Genomic DNA, 24,461 nt, shown 5'->3' on the forward strand with positions numbered 1-24,461 from the left:
ATAAATTCCCCAACATTGGACTTGTGCAGGACCTCCCTCCTGTCTACCATGCAATAAAATGAGAGATTACGTTTTACAGCACAATGTTGAAACGTCATCCACTCACAAACATACACCCACAGGCACCTGAGAAGGAGGGGTAAGGTGAGGAGTCGACCCGGTTGCCCACTACACGCACCTGCCTGCTGAGGACGGCCCCTCCCAAATGCCCCTTCAGTGGTATGGTAAACTGAGGCATCACCATGGTCCCCCAGCATCTTCCCATCCATTGGACCAGTGCTGGCTCACACCTGGTATGTCAGTTTCAGGTGGGTCAGGACAGTCACAGGGACCACGAGTCCTGACTAGGGCCTGGACACTTACCTGCTCCCAGAGGACCTTGGAGAGCTCCTTCTTGTTCTGCAGAATGGCCCAGATGAAGAGGGCTTGCAGGGGGTGCCGGGTAATAGGAGACACGTCCTGGGAGAGGGGAGAGCATGTGGTCAGCACGTGTGAGTGGACACCCCGTAGGTGCACTCTCATCCGAATGAGACAGTGGGGTCAGGTCAGGCTCTGCTGGGAGAACGGCCCGTGTTGGATGAGCTCTGTGACTCTGCACCCTTTGTCCCAGGGCAGGCGTCTTTCCGGGTCTGCGATCAACACCTACAGGAGCGTCAGTCAAGACATCCAACAGTGTGCCGCACTGCTGGGAGACCTGCTGGCAGACCGCTCTCAAGGGTGAAAGGTGTGTCCTGGAAGACTAGGGTACGCCTGAGCCACGCCACGGTGTGTCACGTCGCCTCCTGTGCAGGTGAAAGTTGAACATCGAACTCGGAAGACTGAAAGGATGGATGCCTTTGAATTCAGTATTGACAAAGGATCCAGGGAATATTGACAAAGGATGCTGGGAATATCACGGATTGCCAGCAGAGCAAGCAAATCGATCTTGGATGAAGGACAACTTAGAAGTGAGGGCGGTGGAACGTCCTCTCAGACTTTGGACATGTTATCAGGACATCATGCTTCGTGCAATAGAGATGCATCAAAAAAATAAAAAGAGGAAGTCGCTTGGTGAGACGGGCTGACGGGGCGGCAGCTGCAACAATGGGCTCAAACATGGAGACCACCGGCAGGACAGTGTGGGACAGGGTGGTGCTGGTTCTGTTGTGCACAAGGTCAGAACCAACCTACAGGCATCCAACGGCAGCCGCGGGAGCGGCTCACCTCTCCAGCTCGCCAGGTGGTATAATCAGAAACACACCTTCCACCTGTCGAACCACATCCGATTCTTCTGTCATAAGAGACGTTGGAAGGTACAAAGAGTGGTGGAGAGAAATTTAAAAACGGAATCATTTCTGATCAGCTGACGAGAAAGCAATTCCTTGTCATCCTATAAATCTCAGTTTCTTGTCAAGAAAAATAGTTCATGCTAAATTCCAATCTTCCCATCTTTTGGGGGGCTCCATTATCTCAACCTAAAGCTTGTTTATTTATTTCCTTGGAGGGCCGTGCAAAGATTTAACCAAATTCCAGGGGAGAATCTTTCAGATAGGAAATATTCTATCTAGATTTCCCTTCAAACTTGCAGGCCTGCCCAAGATGGGAAATGTGTTATGTAGGGTCAGTCATGCACAAGGTGGGGTGATGTCTATATACTGCAGAGAGTTTTAACATTAGTAGAGGGAAAAAGAAGGGGCTTTTTACTCCCGTAAAGAGTTCCAGTCCCAGACACGCTCAGGGGCCGTTCTACCCTGTCTTGTGGGGTTGCACTTTAAGTCGGCATCGACTGCCTGGCAATAAGCTTGGGGTTTTGAGTGCCAGGTAGCAGCTATCTAAGCATGTCCAATTCACGCCAACATCTAGCTGGTTTTGCTGTCTGTAACACAAGCACAGACTAAAAATTCCAGAATTAAAAAAAAATCCAGAATTAGAGAAGTTTGGGCTTCCGCATAAGCAATCCTGAAACAAGCAGTATATTTGCCAGGTGACCCGGGAGACAAACAGAGGGGTGTGAGGAAATGAGATCAGAAACGTAAGAAGCTAGAAGGGTCCATGAACAAACAGACTGCTGGAGTAAACAGCCAGAGATTCACCCACGAGGAAACCCCCAGGGCCGGTCTAGAACATGCATCGCTAAGGTCTTCCTACACACAAGAAGTGACACATCCGCTCTGGGCAATCGCAGGGTTCTGAAAAGAGCAACTTCTTATCAAAGAGATTCAGGTGTAGGGAGCTGGGAACGGAGGATCCTTGTACTTGAGACAGGAAGACCTACAAAGACTAGTGGTGGAACATCCACAGTAGCATTTCCCCCTTGGCTCCGCTCCATTCTAACCCTGGTAGCAAGTAATACACTCTGGTCTCCAGCTGTGTGCCTATTCCCCACACTGCCCAACAGAAAACTCAGCAGTTCTTCACTCCTTTACAGGAAGGTTTTTGTTTGTCAGGGGGTTATTTCCAAGGGGCTAAGGATTAAACAGGCAGTCTTTTCTCTTTTGTTTGCATTCCCTGGGAGCTGCCTTGGGTATCTGCCTTATCAAGCTCTGCAATCAAGAAAGACAACAACAACCAGGCCGGAAGTGTTAGGAAGAAAGCGAGGCATCAGAAAACTCATTATCTCCTAAAACAGTGGTTCTCCACCTTCCTCATGCCGCGACCCTTTCATACAGTTCCTCATGTTGTGGTGACCCCCAAGCATACAATTATTTTCATTGCTACTTCATAACTGTCATTTTGCTACTGTTATGAATTGTAATGTAAACGTCTGATATAGCAGGATATATTTTCAGTCTTAAAAATGGACATACTAAAACAAGGAAAGCATAATGATTAATCAAAAAACAATATGTAATTATACTGTGAAAAATGTATGTATTTTCCGATGGCCTTAGGTGACCCCTCTGATTCATGACCCCCAGATGGGTCACAACCCACAGGTTGAGAACCGATGACCTAAAACAAAGGCAGTTGGGGGGGGGGGGATAACAACACCATCATGTTAGTTCGTGTGTGGCAATGAGGTAGGGATTAGAAAAGGTGAAGTTTTGTTGAAAGAAGATTCACACGATCAGAAAATTCAAGAAGGCAAGTCGACCAGTACATACGTGGAGCTCTATGTCCAGCTCATCCCTGCTATTCCTGTCTTCCTTCCGGAAGCCCCTTCGGAAGTTGGCAACCAGCTTCCAGATGAATGTGAGGAGGGCATCGTTGTAGGAATTCTTGGCGATCTGTAGGTTGCGGTAGACCAGCGTGCTGAAGTGGTTGGAGAAGAGCTCCGTGAGGACGTCGTTGGTGAGAAACTTTCTCAGGTTCAAGCCGTTCTCCAGGAAGAGCCGGACAAAGGTGGGTCTGTCCTTAATGAGGGCCATAAACATGACTTCCTGGAGGTCAGCCGACTGAGGGGAAAGACCAGAGAGAAGATCTCACACTCCAAATCCAACAGAGAAAGCACCTGGCATTTTGCTCTCTCAGCCATAATGAGAAAGCCGTAGTACCTTTAACTTCTCTTTCGATCCCGGGTGGAGAATCAAGTTAATCCTTTCAGATGAAACCTACCACAGGTGTATAATTCCAGTCTCTAGACCGGGAAAGCCTGGGAGTGGAATCTTTGACGTCAATCAGAGGTGGGCTTGGATTGACTTGGCCTCTTGCTAACATAAAACCACCAACCCCCTCGCAGCAACCCCATAGAACTGTTCCTTAGGACTTCCAAGACCCTAGGTCTTTATGGGAACAGACCAGCCCATCTGGAGATAATGCTTCGAAGCACACTGCCTAAAAGTGAGGCTGGAGAGGCTTCCTCTTACATAGTTTTGGCATGTGATGTGATCAGGAGGGACCAGCCCCTGGAGAAGGATCAGCAAATAAAGGAAGAGCCCCCCCCCACACACACACACCCCCAAAGGAGATGGCTGCAGCAATGGCCTCAACCATAGCAATGGTTGTGGGGGTGACAGAGGACCACTTGGTGTTTCCTTCTGTGAGTCAGCGCTGACCTGAGAGCACCTAACAAGAGGAAGGACGTTGATCAAGTGATATCCCAGTGTCTGGAGCAAAGGATGCACTGTGGCGAGGTGGGGGACAGACAGGACAACTTGCGCTATCTCTCTGATGTCTGCAATAGACACCACGTGTGCCGTGCTGCCCAGCAGTGTAGGAGGCCTAGTGGTTCAGTGGATTTCGCACTGGGCTGCTAACTGCAAAGCCAACCGTTGAAGCTCACCAGGCTCACCACTGGAGAGAGATGCGACTTTCTGCTCCCAGAGAGACATACAGCCTCCGAAACCCATGGGTGGCTGTTCTACCCTGTCCTCTAGGGTCTCGGTGAGTTGGAAGTGGGTTATTTGGAGGACCATTAGTCTAGTTTCTTCACTCGGCCTCACTACACCTTCCCTTGGGGCCCGTCGGCAGCGCTCACGCGCCTTCCACTACGGGGACTGAGATCTTCTTGACCCAGGAGCAAGATCAGCCCCATCGAACAATGCAAACCACAGAACACCAAGCAAATGCCTGGTCACATGAAAACCGAACACCAAACGAGCTGCCGTCAGGCTGATTCCAACTCATGGTTAGCCCATGTGTGTCTGAGTAGTACAGATGCAGCAAGTTGGACAGTGAACAAGGCAGGCTTCTGAAGAATCAGTGCATCTGAATTGTGGTGTTGGTGAAGAACACTGAAAGTACCATGGAGTGCTAGAAGGAGGAGGAGGAAGATGAGGAGGAGGAGGAGGAGGAGGAGGAGGAGGAGAAGGGGAAGAAGAAGAAGAAGAAGCTGTCTTAGACGAAGTCCAGCCAGAATGCTCCTTAGAAGTGAGGATGGTGAACCTTCATCTCACATCCTTTGGACATGGTGTCAGGAGAGAGCAGCCCCTGGGAAAGGACCCCATGCTTGGTTGAGTGGAGCAGCAGCAAAGTTGGAGATGAGCTTGGATGAGACAGATGGATGCAAGGGCTGCAACAATGAGCCCAGGCAAAACAACAATGTGAGGATGGAGAAGAACGAGGTGACATCTTGTTCTGCTGGACACGGTCACTGTGAGTTGGAAGTGACTGCTCAGGAGCACCTAGAAACAACGCAGGCTCCCACCGTGGCCAGTCCCAAGCTATCAAAGTAGAGTCCCTGTATAGGGAATTGAGGCTAGGTGGGGAGCAACACAGCAATGCACAGCACCCCAGTGTACAGACACCATGCACAGCACCCCAGTGTACAGACACCATGCACAGCACCCCAGTGTACAGACACCATGCACAGCACCCCAGTGTACAGACACCATGGACAGCATCCCAGTGTATAGACACCATGCACAGCACCCCAGTGTACAGACACCATGCACAGCACCCCAGTGTACAGACACCATGCACAGCACCCCAGTGTACAGACACCATGGACAGCATCCCAGTGTACAGACACCATGCACAGCACCCCAGTGTACCGACACCATGCACAGCACCCCAGTGTACAGACACAATGGACAAAAGTAATACACCGGACATAGACAGTAGTAGATATAGTAGCATTATAAAGTGATAAGTTTACAGTTTCCGCTGCCACTTTAATGAAATGTAACTATAAGTGGATAGAATTGAATTTTTAGCAATGAGCACTTAACAACCAGCTTGCAAAATTCCTAAGAATGGAGCTCATGTAGATCAACTCGTGTGAATCAATCAGAGCTGGCTCCCATCCACCACCTGTGAGGAAACTGGGGCCGAGAGAGGGTTGGCCACACAGATGAGCTGACTTCAGAGTCCAGCCTCTCAACCACAATGCCCTTGACCCCTAACGAGCTGAAGCTGAGACAATAAATTAAAAACATCATTCCGTGTGTCCCTGAGTTGATGTGTGTTTGTTCCGTCTGACCTCACTTCAGAAGAACATTTCACCCGCAAAGATGTATTTATGACTCAATTAACTGGACCTTCTGATAATTTACTTTCCCTCAACAAGGTCTAATAGAGTTCGTGATGCTGTGAACACAAAGCAGGAGATAATGTTTGCTAAAGGGATGAATAATTTAAAAAGCCCTGAGTCATTACTTTATTTGCACTACTATGATTATAACTGATCACATATTGATGAAAATCAACATTTATACCTTGATTATGCAATGAGATACCTAAGTGTTTTCTGAGCCTGGCTATTAGGGATGAAAGTTATGAAATATACTAACTTGCAAATCTACATATAAAATAGCCCCAACAAAGATCCCTGTCATTGTCAATTCTGACTCCTATCAACCCCAAGTACAGGTCAACACACATGCAGAATATTAAACATGTCCTCACAAAATTTAATATACTTCTAACTGTCCACCAATGGTTCCAACTGAGAACAAAGGGCTGAAAACAAGAGTGGGCAACCTTGTGAGTGTGAGGGTTTATCCTTGCTCCAAAGAACAGAACTCCAAAGGCTGGTTTTACTTCAGTTGTATACAAATGGACAGGTGCTGGAAGGCATAGTTCTACAACTCTGAATTGAAAAGGCAATCTGAAATTTTAAAAAAGAAATGAAGTTTCTGTTGAATGCCCATCTTTTATAGTAGGGCGATTCTTGTGGTGAGGAGAGCCGGTTCTAAGATACTCATTTACAACTAGGGTGTTCTTTAGAAGAGAGGAGAGCAAGACTTCCACTCACTTGACTTGGACGCATCATTGGGAAAGACCTATGGATATGCTTGGTAATGTGGAGGGTCAGTGAAAGAACAGGAAGCCTTCGATGAGATAAATTGGCAAGACCAGACCATGCTTCCCTCTGTTATGAGTCAGAGCCAACTTACAACAAGATATCCAATGAGTGCCTTCCATAAGATTGTTCTGTTTCCCCTAAAAATCTCACTTTGGAAACTCTCCCTAGACATGGCTGGGTAGGAGAGATGGGGAGAAAGGAAGCACTGCTATCTTCAGTTTTAATTGAGTCACCCCTGATCAACCCTTTGCCATCCTTCTGGAAATAGTTTTTCCCTCGTTCCTCCCAACTCTTCCAAAGAGAAGACCTCTTCACCAGGTAGAGGCTCACTTCAAGTTCATCGCTTGAAGAGTGATAAGCGTTGGGTTGGGGGGTTGTTAGTGGATTGATAAGGCCTTGCACTTGCACATTTGTTCTTACTTTCTCGTCCCCACAACACTACAACGTCGACATCACTGTCCCATAGCACTCAGCCACGCTGGTATACCACTTTCACAAAATTCACTATTGAAATCTTGTTGGAAACTGGCCAGCCATTGCTCAGACTTGAACTGGGGCAGCCCAGGGAAGCTCCACCCAATTTTTCCTTACCTCCCATCGGCGGTCATTGGTGAAAATCTCATCACTGGCCAGGTCCAGCTGGTTCCACTCCAGCAGAAGCTTCAGCTGCCCATTCCAATTGTCCTTGTCCTGCTCACTGGTGCTGAAGGCTGGAGGAGGCAGGGGGAGAATCAATTCCCTGACACCGAGAAGTAGAACAAGTCAGTGCAGTCCATCGCCAGAGCCATTGATGTGCTGCGGTTCTAAGGCGCTTCCCTCAGAATCAGACACTCCAAACTGGGGCTTCACTTCGTTTACACTCATTCTTGTCTATGCTCTTTTTTAAAACATCATTTTATTGGGGGCTCGAGACGATTAAAAAGGTGGTACCCTTTACAATAGCCAAGCGCAAATTGAAATATCTAGGAATATCCCTGACTAAAAAAATGAAAGATTTGTATGAGGAAAATTATAAAACCTTACTACAAGAAACCAAGAGTGACCTCAGCAAATGGAGGAACATCCCGTGCTCGTGGTTTGGCAGACTGAATATAGTAAAGATGTCGGTTCTGCCTAAGGCACTATATAAGTTCAATGCTATCCTGATACGAATACTACCAGCCTTCTTCAAAGAATTGGGAAAACTGATTAGCAATTTCATATGGAGAGGGAAGAAGGCCAGAATTAGCAGAGAACTCCTCAGGATGAAGGACAAAGTGGGAGGGCTTGTTCTACCTGACTTTAGCATGTACTATACGGCCACAGTAGTCAAAGCAGTGTGGTACTGGTACAATGACAGATATTCAGACCAATGGGAAAGAGCTGAAGACCCAGAAATAAAAACATCAGCATACAGGCAACTGATCTTTGATAAGGGCCCCCCAAAATATTAAATGGAACGCAGATGCCCTCTTCAATAAAGGGTGCTGGAAAAAATGGATATCTAGCTGCAGAAAAATGAAGCAAGACCCTTACCTCATTCCATGCACAAGAATAAGCTCAAGGTGGATCACAGACCTTGAGATAAAGCCCCTTGTTCACATTCTTATATGCGGCAAAGTCTAGAAGGAGCATCAATCCCGGCTATCGCTGTTGCTGTTCATAGTTGCCAGTGAATCACATGCAACAGAACAAAACAGTGCCCTCTCCTGTCTCGCCTTCATGATTGGCGGGCTCTCTAATTCATTCCAGTAGCCGGTGAGTACCCTTCAACCTAGGGGACTCCTCTCCCAGCACAGTATTCCCACAGCGTTCTGTTACGGTCCATCGGTTGTAGTTGGCTGATGTTCTGAAATTCACCACCACAGGCCTCTCTTTCTAGTCTGTCTTATTCTAGAAGATCCTCTGAAGTCTAGCCACCATGGGTGATTCTGCTGGTACTGAAAACATCGCGGGCACAGCTTCCAGGTTGTAATCCCATTCCTGAGTTTCATCTGCTCAGGGGAGACGTCTCAGGCTGTCTACTCCCTTCAAGACCTGCAACCTCAGACCCCCTTTGGAGCAGTTCTGCTCCGTCCTGAAGGGCTTCTATGAATCGGAATCAACTTGATGGCAGTGAATTTGGGCAGTGAATTTTTATTTTGTCTTGTGTTGTGTTTATTGCATATGATAACAAGATAACTAAGATGTATTGAGATGTTCCCATAGGTTGAGATTCCATGAGCTTACTATGTCAAGGGTTATAGGTGACCTATTAAAAGCCCATTGCCACTGCATCCACTTCAACTCATGCTGCTTCTGTGGGAGGAAGCAGAACTGCCCCACAGAGTTTCCAAGGCTGTTGCAATCTCTGCACACACCGGCGACCTCATCTTTCTCTGAGCCTCTGGCCTACTGGTTAGCAGCCGAGCACTTAAACCCCTGTGCCACGAGGCCTCCTCATCCGACAAATAAACTCACTGCCATAGAGCTGATTCCAGTTCATAGCGACCCTGTAAGACGTGTTAGAACAGCCGCTTTGGGAGCTTAGGAGACTTTTATTTATGGGAGCAGACAGGCTCACCTTTCCCCTGAGGAATAGCTGGTGGGTTTGAACTGCCAGCCTAGTGCTTAGCAGCTCAATGCGTAGCTCACTACGCCACCAGAGCGCTGGTAAAATTACTTCCATAGACTCAATTCCGACTTACAGCAAACCTACAGGACAGAGTAGAACTGCCCCTGTGTGTTTCCAAGACTGTAGATCTTGATAGGAGTGGAACATGTCCTCTCTCCCCGTCAGAACTGCTGGTGGTTTCAAACTGCTGACCTTGCTGTCAGCCGCCCAACGCATGACCCACCCCACCACCAGGGCTTCTGCCTTTGGCATGTACTTTATCTATGCTGCCTTGTATCAGCGTTCCATCTGTCTTCTCCAGAGCTAATATTCCTGCGCCTGGGTCTCTTTTCAGATATAATGCCATCTTTATAAATACCTTTTAGAGCCAAATGGGGGGCCAGCACCGTGAGAGGAACTCTGATAAACAGCAATGGCCTGTCGTACGTCCTATGTGTCTGGGCCTACTCTGCGTATTTCACTTCTCTGAACATGCACAGCTGAACGCCCCAAAAGGGCAAGTTTTGGCCAAGGTTCCATTTATTTCAGGGCATGCTCACCTAGGTGGAACTCTCAACTCTCAAAACCACTGATAAGAACGTATGAACCTGAGATTCTGCCATGGAACTCAGAAGTTGTAAAAGCACCTGAAACTGAAGGCAAAAGGAGCCCTGGTAGCTTAGTGGTTACACATTAGGCTGAAGTCCGCAAGGTCAGCAGTTTGAAACCATTAGCCCCTCCATGGGAGGAAGACGGACTCCCTACACTTGTAATGAGTTAGAGTCTAGAAAATGTATAGGGACAGCTCTATCCTGCCTGAAGGGATGCTGAAAGTCATCACCAACTTGAGAGACTGAGAATTTTGAGATGCAAGATTATTTTTGTGGATGCCAGAATGCGCATGCCTGCAAATACATGCATGTTGTTATTGTTGTTGTTGCTGCTTTAGGTGTGGTTGAGTCTGTTCTGACCCTAGGGGCCCTACGCACTATAGTATTAAACACTGCCCAGTCCTGCACCAGCCTCACCATGAATTATTCCTGTGCTTGAGCCCACAGCTCGCTAAGGGTCTGCCTCTATTGTGCTGCCCCTCTACTTTACCAAGCATGACATCCTTCTCCAGGGTCTGGTCTCTCCTGACAACATGGCCAAAGTATGCAAGATGACGTCTGGCCACCTTTGCCTCTAAGAAGCATTCTTGGCCGCCTGTGGTAGCTACATAATCTGGTGTCATAGGGGTGGAGTCTAGCCTGTCAATCAGGCCACAGCTCGATGACCTCATTTGGAGGTGCTGAGGAAATAAATAGCTCATTGGAAGTAGGACACTCACTCACTCCCTTGGAGACATTCCTGCTGACAAGCTAGATGGAGGTATGCTGATGCAGCCAGAGCCTTAGAATTGGAGGAGCCACGTGGAGACCCACACCAGCGCTGGGATGCTTCCACTGCCACTGGATCCACAAGACTTCCCACCCACTGGCCTGTGATCTTCCTGAATTCAGCATCATGGCGTGTGTGTCATGAATCTGAAGAGGACTTTATAGATTGGTATTGGACATATGAGCTAATATTTGACTTTTGGACTTGATCTGGACGGGGCTGGGATGTCTTCTCAATACTCAACGGCTCTTGTTTATAAAGCTCTTTCTTATACACACCCAAGTGTCTATGGATTTGTTTCTCTGGTCTACCCAGACTAACACACCACACTTCATCCAAGTCAGACTTGTTTGTCCTTCAGGTCATTTATGGGACTTTCAACATTCTTCCCGTGTGTGTGTATTTCAAAACGATGCAAACCTTATTTATAGCTTCGAAACACACACACTCACACATGTGTGGGGAATTCTAGAACAGAGGTCCATGGTTTTTCATCACGTTCTCAAGGGACTCCCTGACTCAATGTGTGTGTGTGTGTGTGTGACAATTGTGGGAGACAGCTCTTTGGGACTGAATTTGGGCAGTCTGCTAATGACATCAGGACTCTTCTTTCAGCAAATCCACACAAAGAAGGAGAATGAATTCAGCAGGGCAAAGGTTAGTCCGGGTTCCAATCTATGTGAGTCAAAATTAAACGAGAGACTGCACTTCAGTTACCCTGTTCAACATGAAATAAAACGCAAACCATCAGAAGCTTCAGGCCTCAGCACACGCTGAGGGCTTCCAGAGAGCATCGCTTGACCTACCTTTGTACAGCGCATAGGAAATGGCATTGCTCACAATCTCGTCCCCAGCTTCTTCCATTTTAATAACCGTCAACAGGTGAGAACTTTCCAGGATTTCCTTGAGCTGGCAACAGGGAAAGAGCAAAGTCGTTAGCCAGTGGGGACCTCATGTCATCAGACACTCTCAAAAAAACCTCACTGCCAGCTTACAGCAACCCTATCAGACAGAGTAGCCCTGCCTCTGTAGGTTTCTGGAACTGTAACTCTTTATGGGAGTAGAAAGCCCCTTCTTTCTCCCTTGGATCAGTTGGTGAGTTTGAACTGTCGACCTTGCAGATCGCAGCCCAACTCGAAACCACTAAAGTCCCTTTGGGTAAAAATGTTGCATTCTATTTTTTAAAATGTAGCTCTAGGAGACCCTGAGTCGATAAAAAACCCTGGAGGCATGAGTTACGAGTTGGGCTGCTAACCATAAGGTCAGCAGATCAAATCTACCAGTGGCTCCACAGAAGAAAGATGAGGCTTCCTGCTTCCACCAAGATTTATAGGTTCGGGAGCCCACAGGGCAGTCCTGCTCTGTCCTATCATGTCACTATGAGTCAGCATCGACTCAATCGAGGTGGGTTGAGTTTGGATTCACAGGTGAGCCCTAACTCTCCTCCCTCATTTAGACCACCTGTCCTCAGGGCTTCTACTCTCTAAATGTTCATAACGAGTCATTGGCTGAAACAGGAGGTCCTAGATAGAGTGTGGAACGAAACTCATTAGAAAGACCAAGCTTCACAATTTAAGTTCTGATGCCATTCCCTCCTTTGGGTTTGGATTTTATCATTCATGATCCTTGGATCACACGGGCTGATATGCTTCTTCCAATTGGGCCCAGTCAACATTTCCATTGTGGACACCCAGTTTGATGAACAATATAGGTGACACTGGGAGCCCAAAATCCATTCACAGGCTCCACACAGGGATTGAGGCTCTGGGGAAGCCCTTCTGACCGTAGATCAGGGATGAGAAGAGTCTTGCTGTCATGCAGAGTGCAGTGAGCTTTTCATTTTGTTGTTTTACTTTGGTGTTCTGTATTTTGCTTCCTGTGGCCTTCTGTATACGAAATCCAGGATATGGGCAGAGCCCCAGAGACAGTGACTGTTCTGATGGTTCGGGGGGTGGGGGGCTGTCTGTTGGGGAGGTTGGGAGCAGGCAAGGAGCTGATGACACTGAGTACAAGAAAGAACAGAATGCCCTCAAGTTGAGATGTTGTACAATTCTCTCTAATATGCTGGAACTATCAAAAGGTACGATACATAAACTATATACCAATAAAACCCCCTAAATTAAATTTTATAAAAAGGCCCAGGCTTGCTGGTCTGATAGAGACAGGTGGGACCCTCCAGAGGACACTGCTTAGACACCCTTGAAGCCCGTCACTGATCTTACCTCTGTGACTCAACTTTCAGCCAATGACAAACATCCCTTTCCGTGTGCACACTAACAGATAAGCACCACGTGGAACACTCAACCATACATATAAGATCAGAGGGGCGAAGTCTGCCCGGGGATAAAGCTCGGAGGAAGGGAAAACAATGGGAAGAGAGTTGTTTCCATGTGGGGACTGCACTCCGCACCCCAGACCAAAACGCACATGCATCACTGAAGGGAACGCCAATATGCTCTGTCCTACAGCGTCTCTGTGAGTTGGGATCGACTCAGCGGTGGTGGCTTGGGTTTGGTGTTTGGGATGGGAAAATCAAAATCACTACACATCAGGCAACCCCAGGAAATGTGAGACTGCTTAGCAATACGTGACTCTATGTTTTAAAGGTCAGCAGGAAGAAGCTGGTTACGTGTTCGGATCAGCGCACATTTCCTCGGTGATCTAGTAAGAAAAGTGAGGACGTCTGCAGGAAATCACGGGCCAGTGCGTGTGGAAAAGCGACCATTCTGTAGTCGGTGTCTCTGGTAGATCTACACTGAACTGAGAGTCTGGTTTGCTAATCACAAAGAGCTCAGTGTCCGCGGACTTCGTGGTGCACAAGAAAGGTAACACGCATTTTAAGTAACACATCTCCCATTCCAACTTTGTCTGTCCATGATCCCTCTGTCTCAGAGCTACCAGGAGGACGCACATGTGCTCTGGGCCAGAAATGTTATCTCCCGGGCACTGAGTCGAAAACACTGGCAGCTGGTAAAGACAGCACATTCCTCCCTAGCCAAGAACCCGCTCCCTGAGAACTTGTTTTCCTTCCTGCAGCCGCTCATGTCTCCTCAACACCAACTCACCGACTTGATCCAAGCCTCTGTTTCCTCCTCCGACAGCCGGGAGACAGTGCGGGGCAGGAAGCGCACCAGCTTCTCCTTGACAATGGATGATGTCAGAATGTCCTCCATCTCCACCAGGCTCGCGATCACATCTGAGATCTGCCCCGAGCCCTCCACCACCACGCACGGGATTTTGCTTTTGATGGAGGTGTTGATGGCCTGGGAGAGGACGTGGGAGCAAGGAAGGTCAGCAGATGAAAAGAGAGGATGAGGAGCGAGGGATGCCCCCTCACGACCAAGATTCCACATCAGAGGGTGCACACGGCACGCAGACACCCCCGCCCCCCCGCTCAGAAACCATCCAAATGTTTGCAGCGGCTGCATGGAGAAGCGCAAAAAGGCTACTGACATCGTGGGCTACTACCAAATTCCACACCACCGCCATGTGCAACTAGCTTGCCGCTTGCATAAATAAGTGCTTTACAAGATGTATATTTTACAAGGAGCCATTTATGATGCATAATCTATTCTTTATTACACATTGTATCTGTTATATTTCTAAATTAAACGTGTCCGTGTGGAATAGGACGTATATTTATATTTATGTAAATGGATTCCATGACACGTGAATATAAATGGAACGTTGGCAGCACCTCAGTCAAGCGCTCAGCTGCTGACTGAGCGAGCCGCAGTGGCCCCATGGACTAAGAGCTGGCCATCTGTTCCCGTAGAGATTACAGCCTGGAAATCCCTACGGGGCAGCTCTGATCTGTCACCTGCGGTCACTCTCCCGTCAAAATTGACTTGATGGCTCCCAGCAACATGTAGATAGATGGGTGGGTGGACGGGTGGGTGAGTAGGTGGATGGGTGGATGGATGGATGAATAGATAGATAGATAGATAGATAGATAGATAGATAGATAGATAGATAGATAGATAGATAGACACATGGATATAACCACTAATTCAAAATCCTGGCAAATTCAACTGACAGAGGCTAGCAAATATTGTGTTTTCTCACATAGTTCTCTCTTCAAATAATTTTCCTTTCCCGTAGTGTTAAGGGGAATTAAAGCATGCACTGATCAAACTTGATATCCTATGTGATAGCACAAGAATTGAGACCTATTAACTCAGCATTTAATGACCTCACAACAAGACAAAGTCATCTACAGAGGACAAGAAAAACACATTTCAACGAGACAGGAAATGTCTCCCCTGAAATACCATGTGCACTGGCACCGTGAGACTTGTCAGTGCACCCACTGATTGCACAAAACTCCTGCCCACCCATCACTGCCTGCACCTCAAGGGAATGACGAGTGTCCTAGAGCTTCCAGGACAAAGAACCACAGACTGGGTGCTTCAAACACCACACATGCATGTCTTGAAGCTCTGGGGCCAGGAGTTTGACATCAAGATGTCAGCAGAGTTGGTTCCTTCTAGAAGCCCTGAAGGAGATCCTGCTCCGTGCCTCTCTCCTAGCCTTCGCTGGCTGCTGGCAATCCTTGGCGTTCATTGGCTTGTACACGCATCATTCTAAGCCATGCCCCTGTCATCACGGGAGCATCGTACCTCTTTGTGTCGCTCTCTTCTCCCCTTTTATAAGGGCCTACCTTACTCCAGTGTAACCTATGTTAACTGACATCAAAGACTACTTCCAACCAAGGTCATAGTCACAGGTGCAGGAATAAGAACCTCCGCCTAACTTCTGGGTGGGCCCCATTCAACCCATAATGATGGGTGCCATGATTCTGCTCTGGGGTGGGGATAAGAGAGGGAGGGGGAAGGTGAGAAGATGAAGAACTGAAGAAACACCTGGCTGAGTACGTCTTCCTCCTTTCCCTCCTGTCTCCCCTCCCCCCTTCTGTGGGTGGCTTTTCACCGAGCAAACATTTGTGAGCAATGCTGTAGAAACTCGGCTCTGGGGCAGTGACCTCGACTGGAAACAGTTGCATGACCCCTTCCTGTGCCCTCGGCGAAGACAACATAACCTGAGCCCTCTCTGCCCCTTCCATGGTGCCCATTTCTAAGGATTCATACGCTGACAGTGTCACACGAAAAATCTCTATTTTGGAGTTTCCCTGGAAAGTCAAAAGACTAATTGAACAACAGACTCAATAGATCTCAGTCCTCGTCAGTTGATGGGGGGAAAAAATGACTAAAGAAACAATAAGCAGACAGCCACGTTATGTGATGACTGCAAGCCACATGGCCATCAGTGACTGTGCGGGGGTGTCCTTTGGTAAAGTCCGATGCGAAGATCAAAGGTCACAGCTTTCTATAACCTTTGTCCAAGAGCTGGAATAGACAAGGGGAAGCGGAGGGGCTGTAAATAGCATGGAACTCAATCACAAGAGGAATTTAAAAGCTATGCTCACTCATCAGTTACCACCACCATTGGATTCCCAAGACCAGGTTGTTATACAAAACCCAGCATTACCACAGCAGAGCACAACATGGCAGATGGCCACACTGTCCTACGACTGTCGAATAGCACCATTACATCAAGTGACATCATTACATAACTGCCAAGCTGCCAAGCCACAGCATTACGTACCTGCCAGACAGCAAAGAGTGACACCGCCAAGTTGACACATGACCCGAACCCACACACCAGCACGGCTCTCACCTCACACCTCAGCCCAACGCGCACCAGGTGTCCACGGTGAGTGTACAAAAGAATCAGGTAGTAGAGTTACCACTGTCGTAATGTGAAAGGCTGGATGGTGAGGCAGTCGATAAGTGATGGTAACACCCTTTGGGTAAAAATAGGATCTTGAAAGTGACACTCCTGACTACACATATGACAGACGCGGAGTTATGGGGTGGCAAGCAGCAGCTGACTGCAGGTAAGATTGACTCGGTACCATCAGAATCCACACAAGGGGTGGGAAGTGGAGCTCCGGCCCCGTTGCTCAGTGTTGCAGGTGTAGATCTCTGAACCACCCAGGGTTACAATTCCTTTTCTTGGAGTACTTGTGTCCCCAGGAGGTGGGGGGATGGGTTCTAGGTGGTTCATGAACAACTGGTTTGAGGGCAAATACGGGGCAGCATAGTTTTAGAGGATATGTGTTGATCTTGACCCTCACTCACCCATTTACTCATTGCCATCCATTCGGCTCCAACTCACAGTGACTGTTGGACTTGGTAGAACTTCCCATGTGGGTTTCCAAGACTGGAACTCTGGGAGTAGAAAGTGTCATCTTTCTCTTGTGGGGATTGAACTGCTGACCTTTCAATTAGCAGCCCACCTCACTATGCCACCAGACCCGTGAATTAATGTCAACCTCTCTATCAGGTTGATTGTCAAACAGTAAGTACACAGAGTATTCGTTCTGCTTCAAATTCCCTTCCCATATCCGCTTGACTAAGAGAGCAATCTGTCTGTTAGAAACAAGTATTGGAGAGTTGAAAAGAGAGAGAGACATAGATGGATGGATGGATAGATGGATAGATGGATGCTCAGGCAGATCATAGATAGTTAGGTAAGTAGGTAGGTAGCTGGATAGATAGATAGATAGATAGATAGATAGATAGATAGATAGATAGATACCATAGTATAATAACTGAAATAGATGATAGAACATTATGTAGAGGGAAAAATCATTACCTAATTGCTGTAAAAAGTGTAATTAGTTCATCTAAATATGAGCCCCAAAGTCTTGAAAGAAGGAATCTGTCAGACAAGCTTTTCAATGGAACCTCTAGGAAACTACGCCAGCACTCACTTTCAAAGTCTCTTTTCCACCTCCTTGGGCAAAGCACACAATGGGGATCTTACCACCATAATTGGAATCTGCAAAACAGGAAAAGTAAAACTGATATTTCAGGTCTCCCAACCACTCGGATTACATTCACAAGCATCTCTTTACACCCTTTCCAGCCATCCACCACCGTTGGTCCACTCCCGGGATAACCACGGCCCGGCCAGAAGTTATAAGGAAATGTAGCAATAACGCATGGTGATGGCGTACATGTTTCGTGATGAGTAGTTTCGCTAGAACACAATTTTTGAAGTTATAAGAATAATGCCATCGTGTCTAGTTTGCTAGGCCTCCTTGGTAAAGGGTCTCAGAAAATTCATCTTACGTGGAGCCCCTGGAAAACACAGTCCTCTCCCCTAGACGTGAGGACTTTCATTTCCAACACTAGTTCAGTGTTCGTACATTTCAGGGGCACGTTCATCAGCTTTTGTCATCCTCACCCCCTCCCCGCTAAGCCTCATGGAGGGGCCACAGGTAGCACAATGGTGGAGCTCTCAGCTGCCAACCGACAAACAGCTGGTTCTAACACATCTGTCGGTCAGCTCCAGGAAAGACTGCAGCCCAGAAAACCCCACGAGGCAATTCTAGTCTGTCGGACTTGATGACACGCAATGACAAGCAACCTGAAGAAAGAAGAGATACAGTGCTTCTTTAGCCAGGAAGCCACCCGATCAAGCGGGACTATGACACCTCATAGTCACTCTATCAGTAGCTATGGTAGGGGGGAAGGAGCCTGCCCTTGTGGCCTAGTGGTTATACATTGGAGTGCTAAACCAGAGGTCAGCAGTTTGAAACCACCAGCCACTCCAAGGGCTAAAGATGGGGCTTTCTATTCCCGTTTTCTACTCTATAGACTCCAAAACTCACAGGGGCAGTTCTACCCTATCCTATAGAGTCGCTATAAGTCGGCATCAACTGGATAGCAGTGAGTTTGGCATTTTTGGTTTATCGTTGGGGTATATTCTTGGGGGGAGGAGCCCTTGTAGGGCAGTTGTTGAGTGCTCAGCTGATAACCAAAAGGTTGGTAGTTCAAAGCTCCCAGCTGCTCGATGGGAGAAGGATGTAGCAGTCTGCTCTTATAAAGATTCACTGCCTTGAAAGCCTTTTGGGGGCAGTTCTACTCTGTCCTCCAGGTCGATATGAGTTGGCTTTTAGATTTTTATTGTTGGTGCTGCTCCTGCTGTTGGTATCTGGTGTCCTAAATAACCCCTGCCATCGAGGCAATTTCAACCGCTAATGACCCTGTGGGACCAAGTAGAACCTCCCCTTTGGGTTTCTGAGACTGTAAGTCTCTGCGGGAGCAGAGAGCCTCATCCTCCCCTCAGAGCAGTTGGCGGGTTCAAATGGCTGACCTTGTAGTTCCAGCCCAAGTCGCAACCCACACAGCTCCTGTAATGTTCTCAACACTGACCTTGAATTGTACGCTCAGAAATGTACTTCTCCAGCTGATTGCGAAGCTTTGCTTCAACCGTGGGGTGTCCGTGGCAGCCGTTGTCCACCAGCAGCAGGTGAGTGTGGTTGTTGTCCAGGATATACAGGGGGTCCCTCTTGAAGTCGTCCATAATGTACTGGCCTAAAAAATACTCCTGGAAAGCCCAAAGAAACTCAAGTCACGGCTTTACTTGCAGGCCAAGATTCCCGGTGGCATATTTGTACGTCCCTGTTAAAGCCAAGCCTTTGGGTTCAACTTGATTGATGACCCCTCCCAAGATCCTAAGTTCAAAATGGTCTTGGTGAGCTTATGGGACAGCCTTCATTTCTTTTATTAATAAATTATTTTATTGGGGGCTCTTACAACTCTTATCACAATCCATCCATCCATCCATTGTATGTCAAGCACGTTTGTACATTTGTTTCACTCATCATTCTCAAAACATTTGCTTTCTACTTGAGCCCTTGGTATCACCTCATTTTCCCCTCCCCCCTCCCTTACCCCTCCCTCATGAGCCCTTGATAATTTATAAATTATTATTTTGGCATATCTTACACTGTCCGACATCTCCCTTCCCCCACTTTTCAGTTGTCTGTCCCCCAGGAAGGGGGTTATATGTAGATCCTTATAATCTGTTTCCCCTCTCTACCCGACCTTTCCTCCACCCTCCCAGTATCGCCACTCTCACCACTGGTCCTGAAGGGATCATCTGTCCTGGATTCCCTGTGTTTCCAGTTCCTATCTGTACCTGTGTACATCCTCTGGTCTACTGGATTTGTAAGGTAGAATTGGGATCATGACAGTGGGGACAAGCCTCATCTTTAATATGAGTTTAAAACTGATCAGACCACTTGGAATTGTCACACAAATGGCCAGTTATTTAATAAGGACTAAATCCCAAATCTAGTCCTTGGTCAATCACACTGAGCCCTGTTGCATACAATCTGATAATACAAACTGATAATATTGAGAGGAGTGTATGAGTTGAGGCTAAAATGAGAGGTAAGCATTGATAGCATTGTTAGTCACCATGAAGTCCACCCCAACTTATGGCAACCTTGTGTACAAAGAATCATTGCCTGATCCTATGGCGTCATCACGGCACCGATACACTTGGATCCACTGGAAGGCTATGGTGTCAATTCATCTCACTGACCGCTGACCCTCTACTGTACTTACTCACATGGGCCCGGATCCAGGCAGGAGCAAGTGAGTAAGACTGAACCTTTGCCTTTGAGAAGCACACCATCATGGAACCTCCTCAAGTGGATATGTGAGAGCCTTCAGAAAGTCAGTAGAAAATATAAATGATTATTGAGAATAGAGATACCAGAGGGGAAGGGGAAGGAGGGGAATAGAAAGGAGGAACCGATCACAAGGATCAACATATAACCCCCTCCCAGGGGGACGAACAACAGAAAAGTCGGTGAAGGAAGACAGCAGTTGGTGTAAGATAGGAAAAAACAATAATTTATAAATTATCAAGGGTTCATGAGAAAGGGGGGTGGGGAATGAGCTGATACCAAGGGCTCAAGCTGAAAGAAAAAGTTTTGAAAATGAGGATGGCAACACAGGTATAAATATGCTCGACACAGTGGATGTGTGTGTGGCTTGTGATAAGAGCACCCAACAAAATGACTTATTTTTTAAAAAGAGATAAAGAAAATAGAAATGAAAGATAATGAGATTTCTCCACGAACTTTTTGAAGCCCCCTCTTCTAGTTTACATGACGCTTGAAATCAGAGAAGAGAAAAGCCAAGGCTTGAGTTCTCTGATGAATAAGAGACAGAAACACGAACAAATTATTGGCTGATAGAAGCCCAGCAGGACTCTCAAGAAATAACCAGAGCTGTTTCCAGAATTTAGTCCATCAGAGTTTGGGTTGAAGGAGAAAATTAACAATCCCGTGTAATTGCTGTTATTGTTAGGAGCCATTGAGCAGTTCCAACCCATAGCAACCAAAGGCACAACAGAAGGACACCCAGCCCAGCCCCGCACCATCCTCACAATTGTTCCCATGCCTGAGCCCATTGATGCAGCCTCAGTGTCCACCCATCTCATTAAGGGCCTGCCTCGCTTTTGCTGCCTCTCCACATGACCAAATACGATGTCCTTCTCCACGGACTAGTCTCTCCTGACAACATATCCAAAGCATGTGAGACCAAGTCTTGCCAACCTTCCCTCGAAGGGGCACTCTGACTTTACTTCTTCCAAGACACATTGTTTTATCCTTTCAGCAGTCCATGGTAAGCTTTGAATATTTTCCTCCAGCACCACAATTCAAATGCATTGATTCCTTTTCTGTCTTCTTTATTCAAATGTCCAACTTTCACATGCATATGAGGCAATGGAAAATACCAAGGCTTGGGTCAGGAATGCCTTAGCAAAGTAACATCCTTGCCCTTCAGTACTCTGAAGAGGTCTTGTGCAGCAGACCTACAGCAACAAGTCTTTTGATCTGTTGGCTGCTGCTTCCACGAGCATTGCTTGTGGATCCAAGCAAGCCAAAGTCATTGACAACTTCAACCTTTCCTCCATTTATCCTGATGTCACCTATTGGTCTAGTGGTGAGGATTTGGGTCTTCTTGACATCAAATCATAATCCATTCTGAAGGTGGCCATTCTTGATCTGCATCATGAAGTGCTCAAGTCCTCCTCACTTGCAGCAAGCAAGGTTGTGTCATCTACATACTGAAGGTTGTTAAGAAGCCTTCCTCTAATCCTGATGCCGCACTTTTCTTCACAGAATCCAGTTTATCCGACCATTCTCTCAGCTTACAGATGAACCAAGTATGGTGAGAGGATACAGGTCTGACGCACTTTAAACCATTCGGTTTTCCCTTCTTCTGTTTCCACAACGGCCTCTTGCTACGTGTAAGTTCCTCGTGAGCACAATGAAGTGTTGTGGGATTCTCATGGTCCACCCAATCGAATGACTGTGTGTTGTCAAGGAAACACAAGCAAACATCTTCGGCATTCTCCACAGTCCATAGGTACAAAAAGACATGTCAAAAGGCTTGGCATTGGTTCTTGATTTAAATGTACACACACATAGACACATATATGAAATATAGTTATGAAAAAATGTCTGGATATACTCAAAAGGCTTGGCATTGGTTCTCAATTTAAATGCACACACACATAGACGCATATATGAAATATAGTTATGGAAAAATATCTGGATATACATATATTTCAAAATGTCTTTGGGAAAATCCCATTATATGGCATTTTCATTTTGAAGCCCCCCCCCTTATACCTCTGATCACAACTCTATTAAACTAGAAATCAGTAATAGGAAGAGCACGGGGGCAGAATCAATATATGATATAATATAAGAAATAAAAGGGAAATTTTTAAGTCGCTTGAATAAAATGAGAATTAGGGGCAGTGCATAAAAAATTACATACACCCCAAAAGTGGGCATTAACTGAATGGGAATAGACAGGCGCAGAAGGACAAAGAGGAGTACTGCATGAGATCACTCTTAGAAAACGTCAAGAAAAGGTTTTTACACAAAAAGAAACATTCTTTTGTGGTCACCAGGGGCCAGAGGGTGGAAAAGGATTAGAGAAAAGAATTGCCTGCATATGGAAACCAGAACCAAAAGGATGGTGCCTGAAGTAAGCTTTTAAGGAATATATTTACATTTTTAACCGGAGAATTTTCCAAAAGACTGCCATGGGAACACAAAAGAAGGAACCCCTGCCCCTCTAGCCCCAATCAAAGGTGTTTTGTTTTTTTTAAATCTCAAGATGGTATGAAAAAGTACTTGAAGCTGAAATCCAAGAATACAAGTCAACTTGGAAGCCAAAAGAGGAGATGACCATTGCCGATTTTATTAATGACATACACACAGAACAGAGGCTGAATAAAAAGTAAAGTTCAAATGTCATACTTGGATTCTGTAAGTGTCCCTTGCCCACTCAGGGCTCCCAACATAAGAGTCCTGGACATGACATATGACATCGTAGTATAAGGCTAACATCCAGGCGTTAGACAGAGGAGTTCTCCCAACTGCCGTGGACTAAGTAACCTCCACTGGATTCACTCCTTCACACAGGGCAATCTTGATTCCACAACTCTGGCAAAGGAAAGAATCCCAACACGGAAAGCCAAAGAGCAAGTTCTCTCGAGAATGAGAGACAAGATATAAGAGGGCCTCCAAAAAGTTTGTAGAAAATAGAAATAAAGGATGGTGGAATGGTTCCACTACGCTTGATATCAGAGAACAGAAAAGGCACAGATCGAGTTGTCTAATGAATAGGAGACAAAAACCCTAGCAAATTATTAGCTGATTGAACCCCAGCAGGAGTCTTAAGGAACAATTCTTAGTGTTGTTTCCAGAATGTATGATGAGTCCACCCAATGAGTGTGAGATTTTGTGGTTGTTTGCTTTCTTTTATGGTTATATCTTGACAAAAGTACAAATGGGAAGCACACACACATCTAGTTATAAAGAGTCGAGAAAGTGAGGCTACAAGACCAGTGAGTGAAGGTCCACACTGTTTTTGAATGCATGTGTAATGAGTATACAGAGTCCCTGAGTAGGTAAAAGGAGCGCTGGGATTCCGTGACTATCCAAGTGTAGTCCATGGTGATTGTGTTAAACCGCAGGGAAGGAAAGCGGGTTACCAGTTGTGGTGGTGACATCATCTGTTGTTAATTTGAGACTATTAAGAGTGAAGGGGTGGATTTAGCCTGTCAATTGATCAGCTCACAGGTTGATGACCTCATTTGGAGGTGGTAAGCAGATAAATAGCATGCTGGAAGCGGGACATACACTCACTCCCTGGGAGACATTCCTACTAAAAAGACACATGGAGCTAAGCTAGATCCCTGGAGCTGGAGGAGCTATGTAGAGACCCCTGCCAGCACTGAGATGCTTCCACCACCACTGGATCCACAAGACTTTCCACCCACTGGCCTGCGATCGTCCTACATTCGGCATCATTGCATGTGTTTTGTGAGTCTGAAGAGGAAGTTATAGATTGTTATTGGACATATGGGCTAATATTGGACTTATGGGCTTAATCTGGACTGGGCTGGGATGTTTTTCTCAATATACAAAATTGCTCTTTTATATAAAGCTCTTCCTTGTACACATGTGACTATCTATGAATTTGTTTCTCTAGACCAGGGGTCCTCAAACTACAGTCCGCGGGCCACATGTGGCCTGCCAAGGACATTTATCCAGCCCGCTGGTGTTTTTGCCCCCACTTTTTAACTTCAAAATAAGATATGTGCAGTGTGCATAGGAATTTGTTCATCATTTTTTAAACTGTAGTCCAGCCTTCCAATGGGTCTGAGGGACAGTGAACTGGCCCCGTTTAAAGGTTTGAGGACTCCTGCTAGACAAACCGGACTAACACACCAGCGAAGGAAAACTGCCTTGATGGAGGGTCAGGTTGTACCACAAGTTATTGCCATTGTCAGTAAGCTGTATGAAAAGCGAAACTGGAGAACATTGTGTGACAGATGTGTGTACCCCCCAAAAGGAACAGAGTAGCATCTGAGGCTGCATTTATCAAACAATCAAACACTTCATGGGGGGGGGTTGGTTCTTTGGTTTGAGGATCGGCACCATGGCTGCACAGTTCA

At 46.7% G+C, this 24,461-nt stretch overlaps 1 protein-coding gene across 1 annotated transcript in view; it reads right to left on the reverse strand.

Annotated features, from left to right (window-relative positions):
- Window positions 1-24,461, reverse strand: part of TRPM8 (transient receptor potential cation channel subfamily M member 8) — a 90,008-nt gene that overhangs the window by 50,180 nt on the left and 15,367 nt on the right. The window contains exons 6-12 of the mRNA XM_075528994.1: window positions 18,839-19,013; window positions 17,392-17,459; window positions 13,682-13,879; window positions 11,423-11,525; window positions 7,256-7,374; window positions 3,084-3,374; window positions 364-459 (exon numbers count right to left, since the gene is read on the reverse strand). Of these exons, the coding sequence (XP_075385109.1) occupies window positions 364-459; window positions 3,084-3,374; window positions 7,256-7,374; window positions 11,423-11,525; window positions 13,682-13,879; window positions 17,392-17,459; window positions 18,839-19,013 (1,050 nt within the window). The remainder of the gene's footprint in view (window positions 1-363; window positions 460-3,083; window positions 3,375-7,255; window positions 7,375-11,422; window positions 11,526-13,681; window positions 13,880-17,391; window positions 17,460-18,838; window positions 19,014-24,461) is intronic.

The sequence above is a fragment of the Tenrec ecaudatus genome, chromosome 13, assembly GCF_050624435.1.
Source record: "Tenrec ecaudatus isolate mTenEca1 chromosome 13, mTenEca1.hap1, whole genome shotgun sequence".
In the NCBI taxonomy this organism is placed as follows: domain Eukaryota; kingdom Metazoa; phylum Chordata; class Mammalia; order Afrosoricida; family Tenrecidae; genus Tenrec; species Tenrec ecaudatus.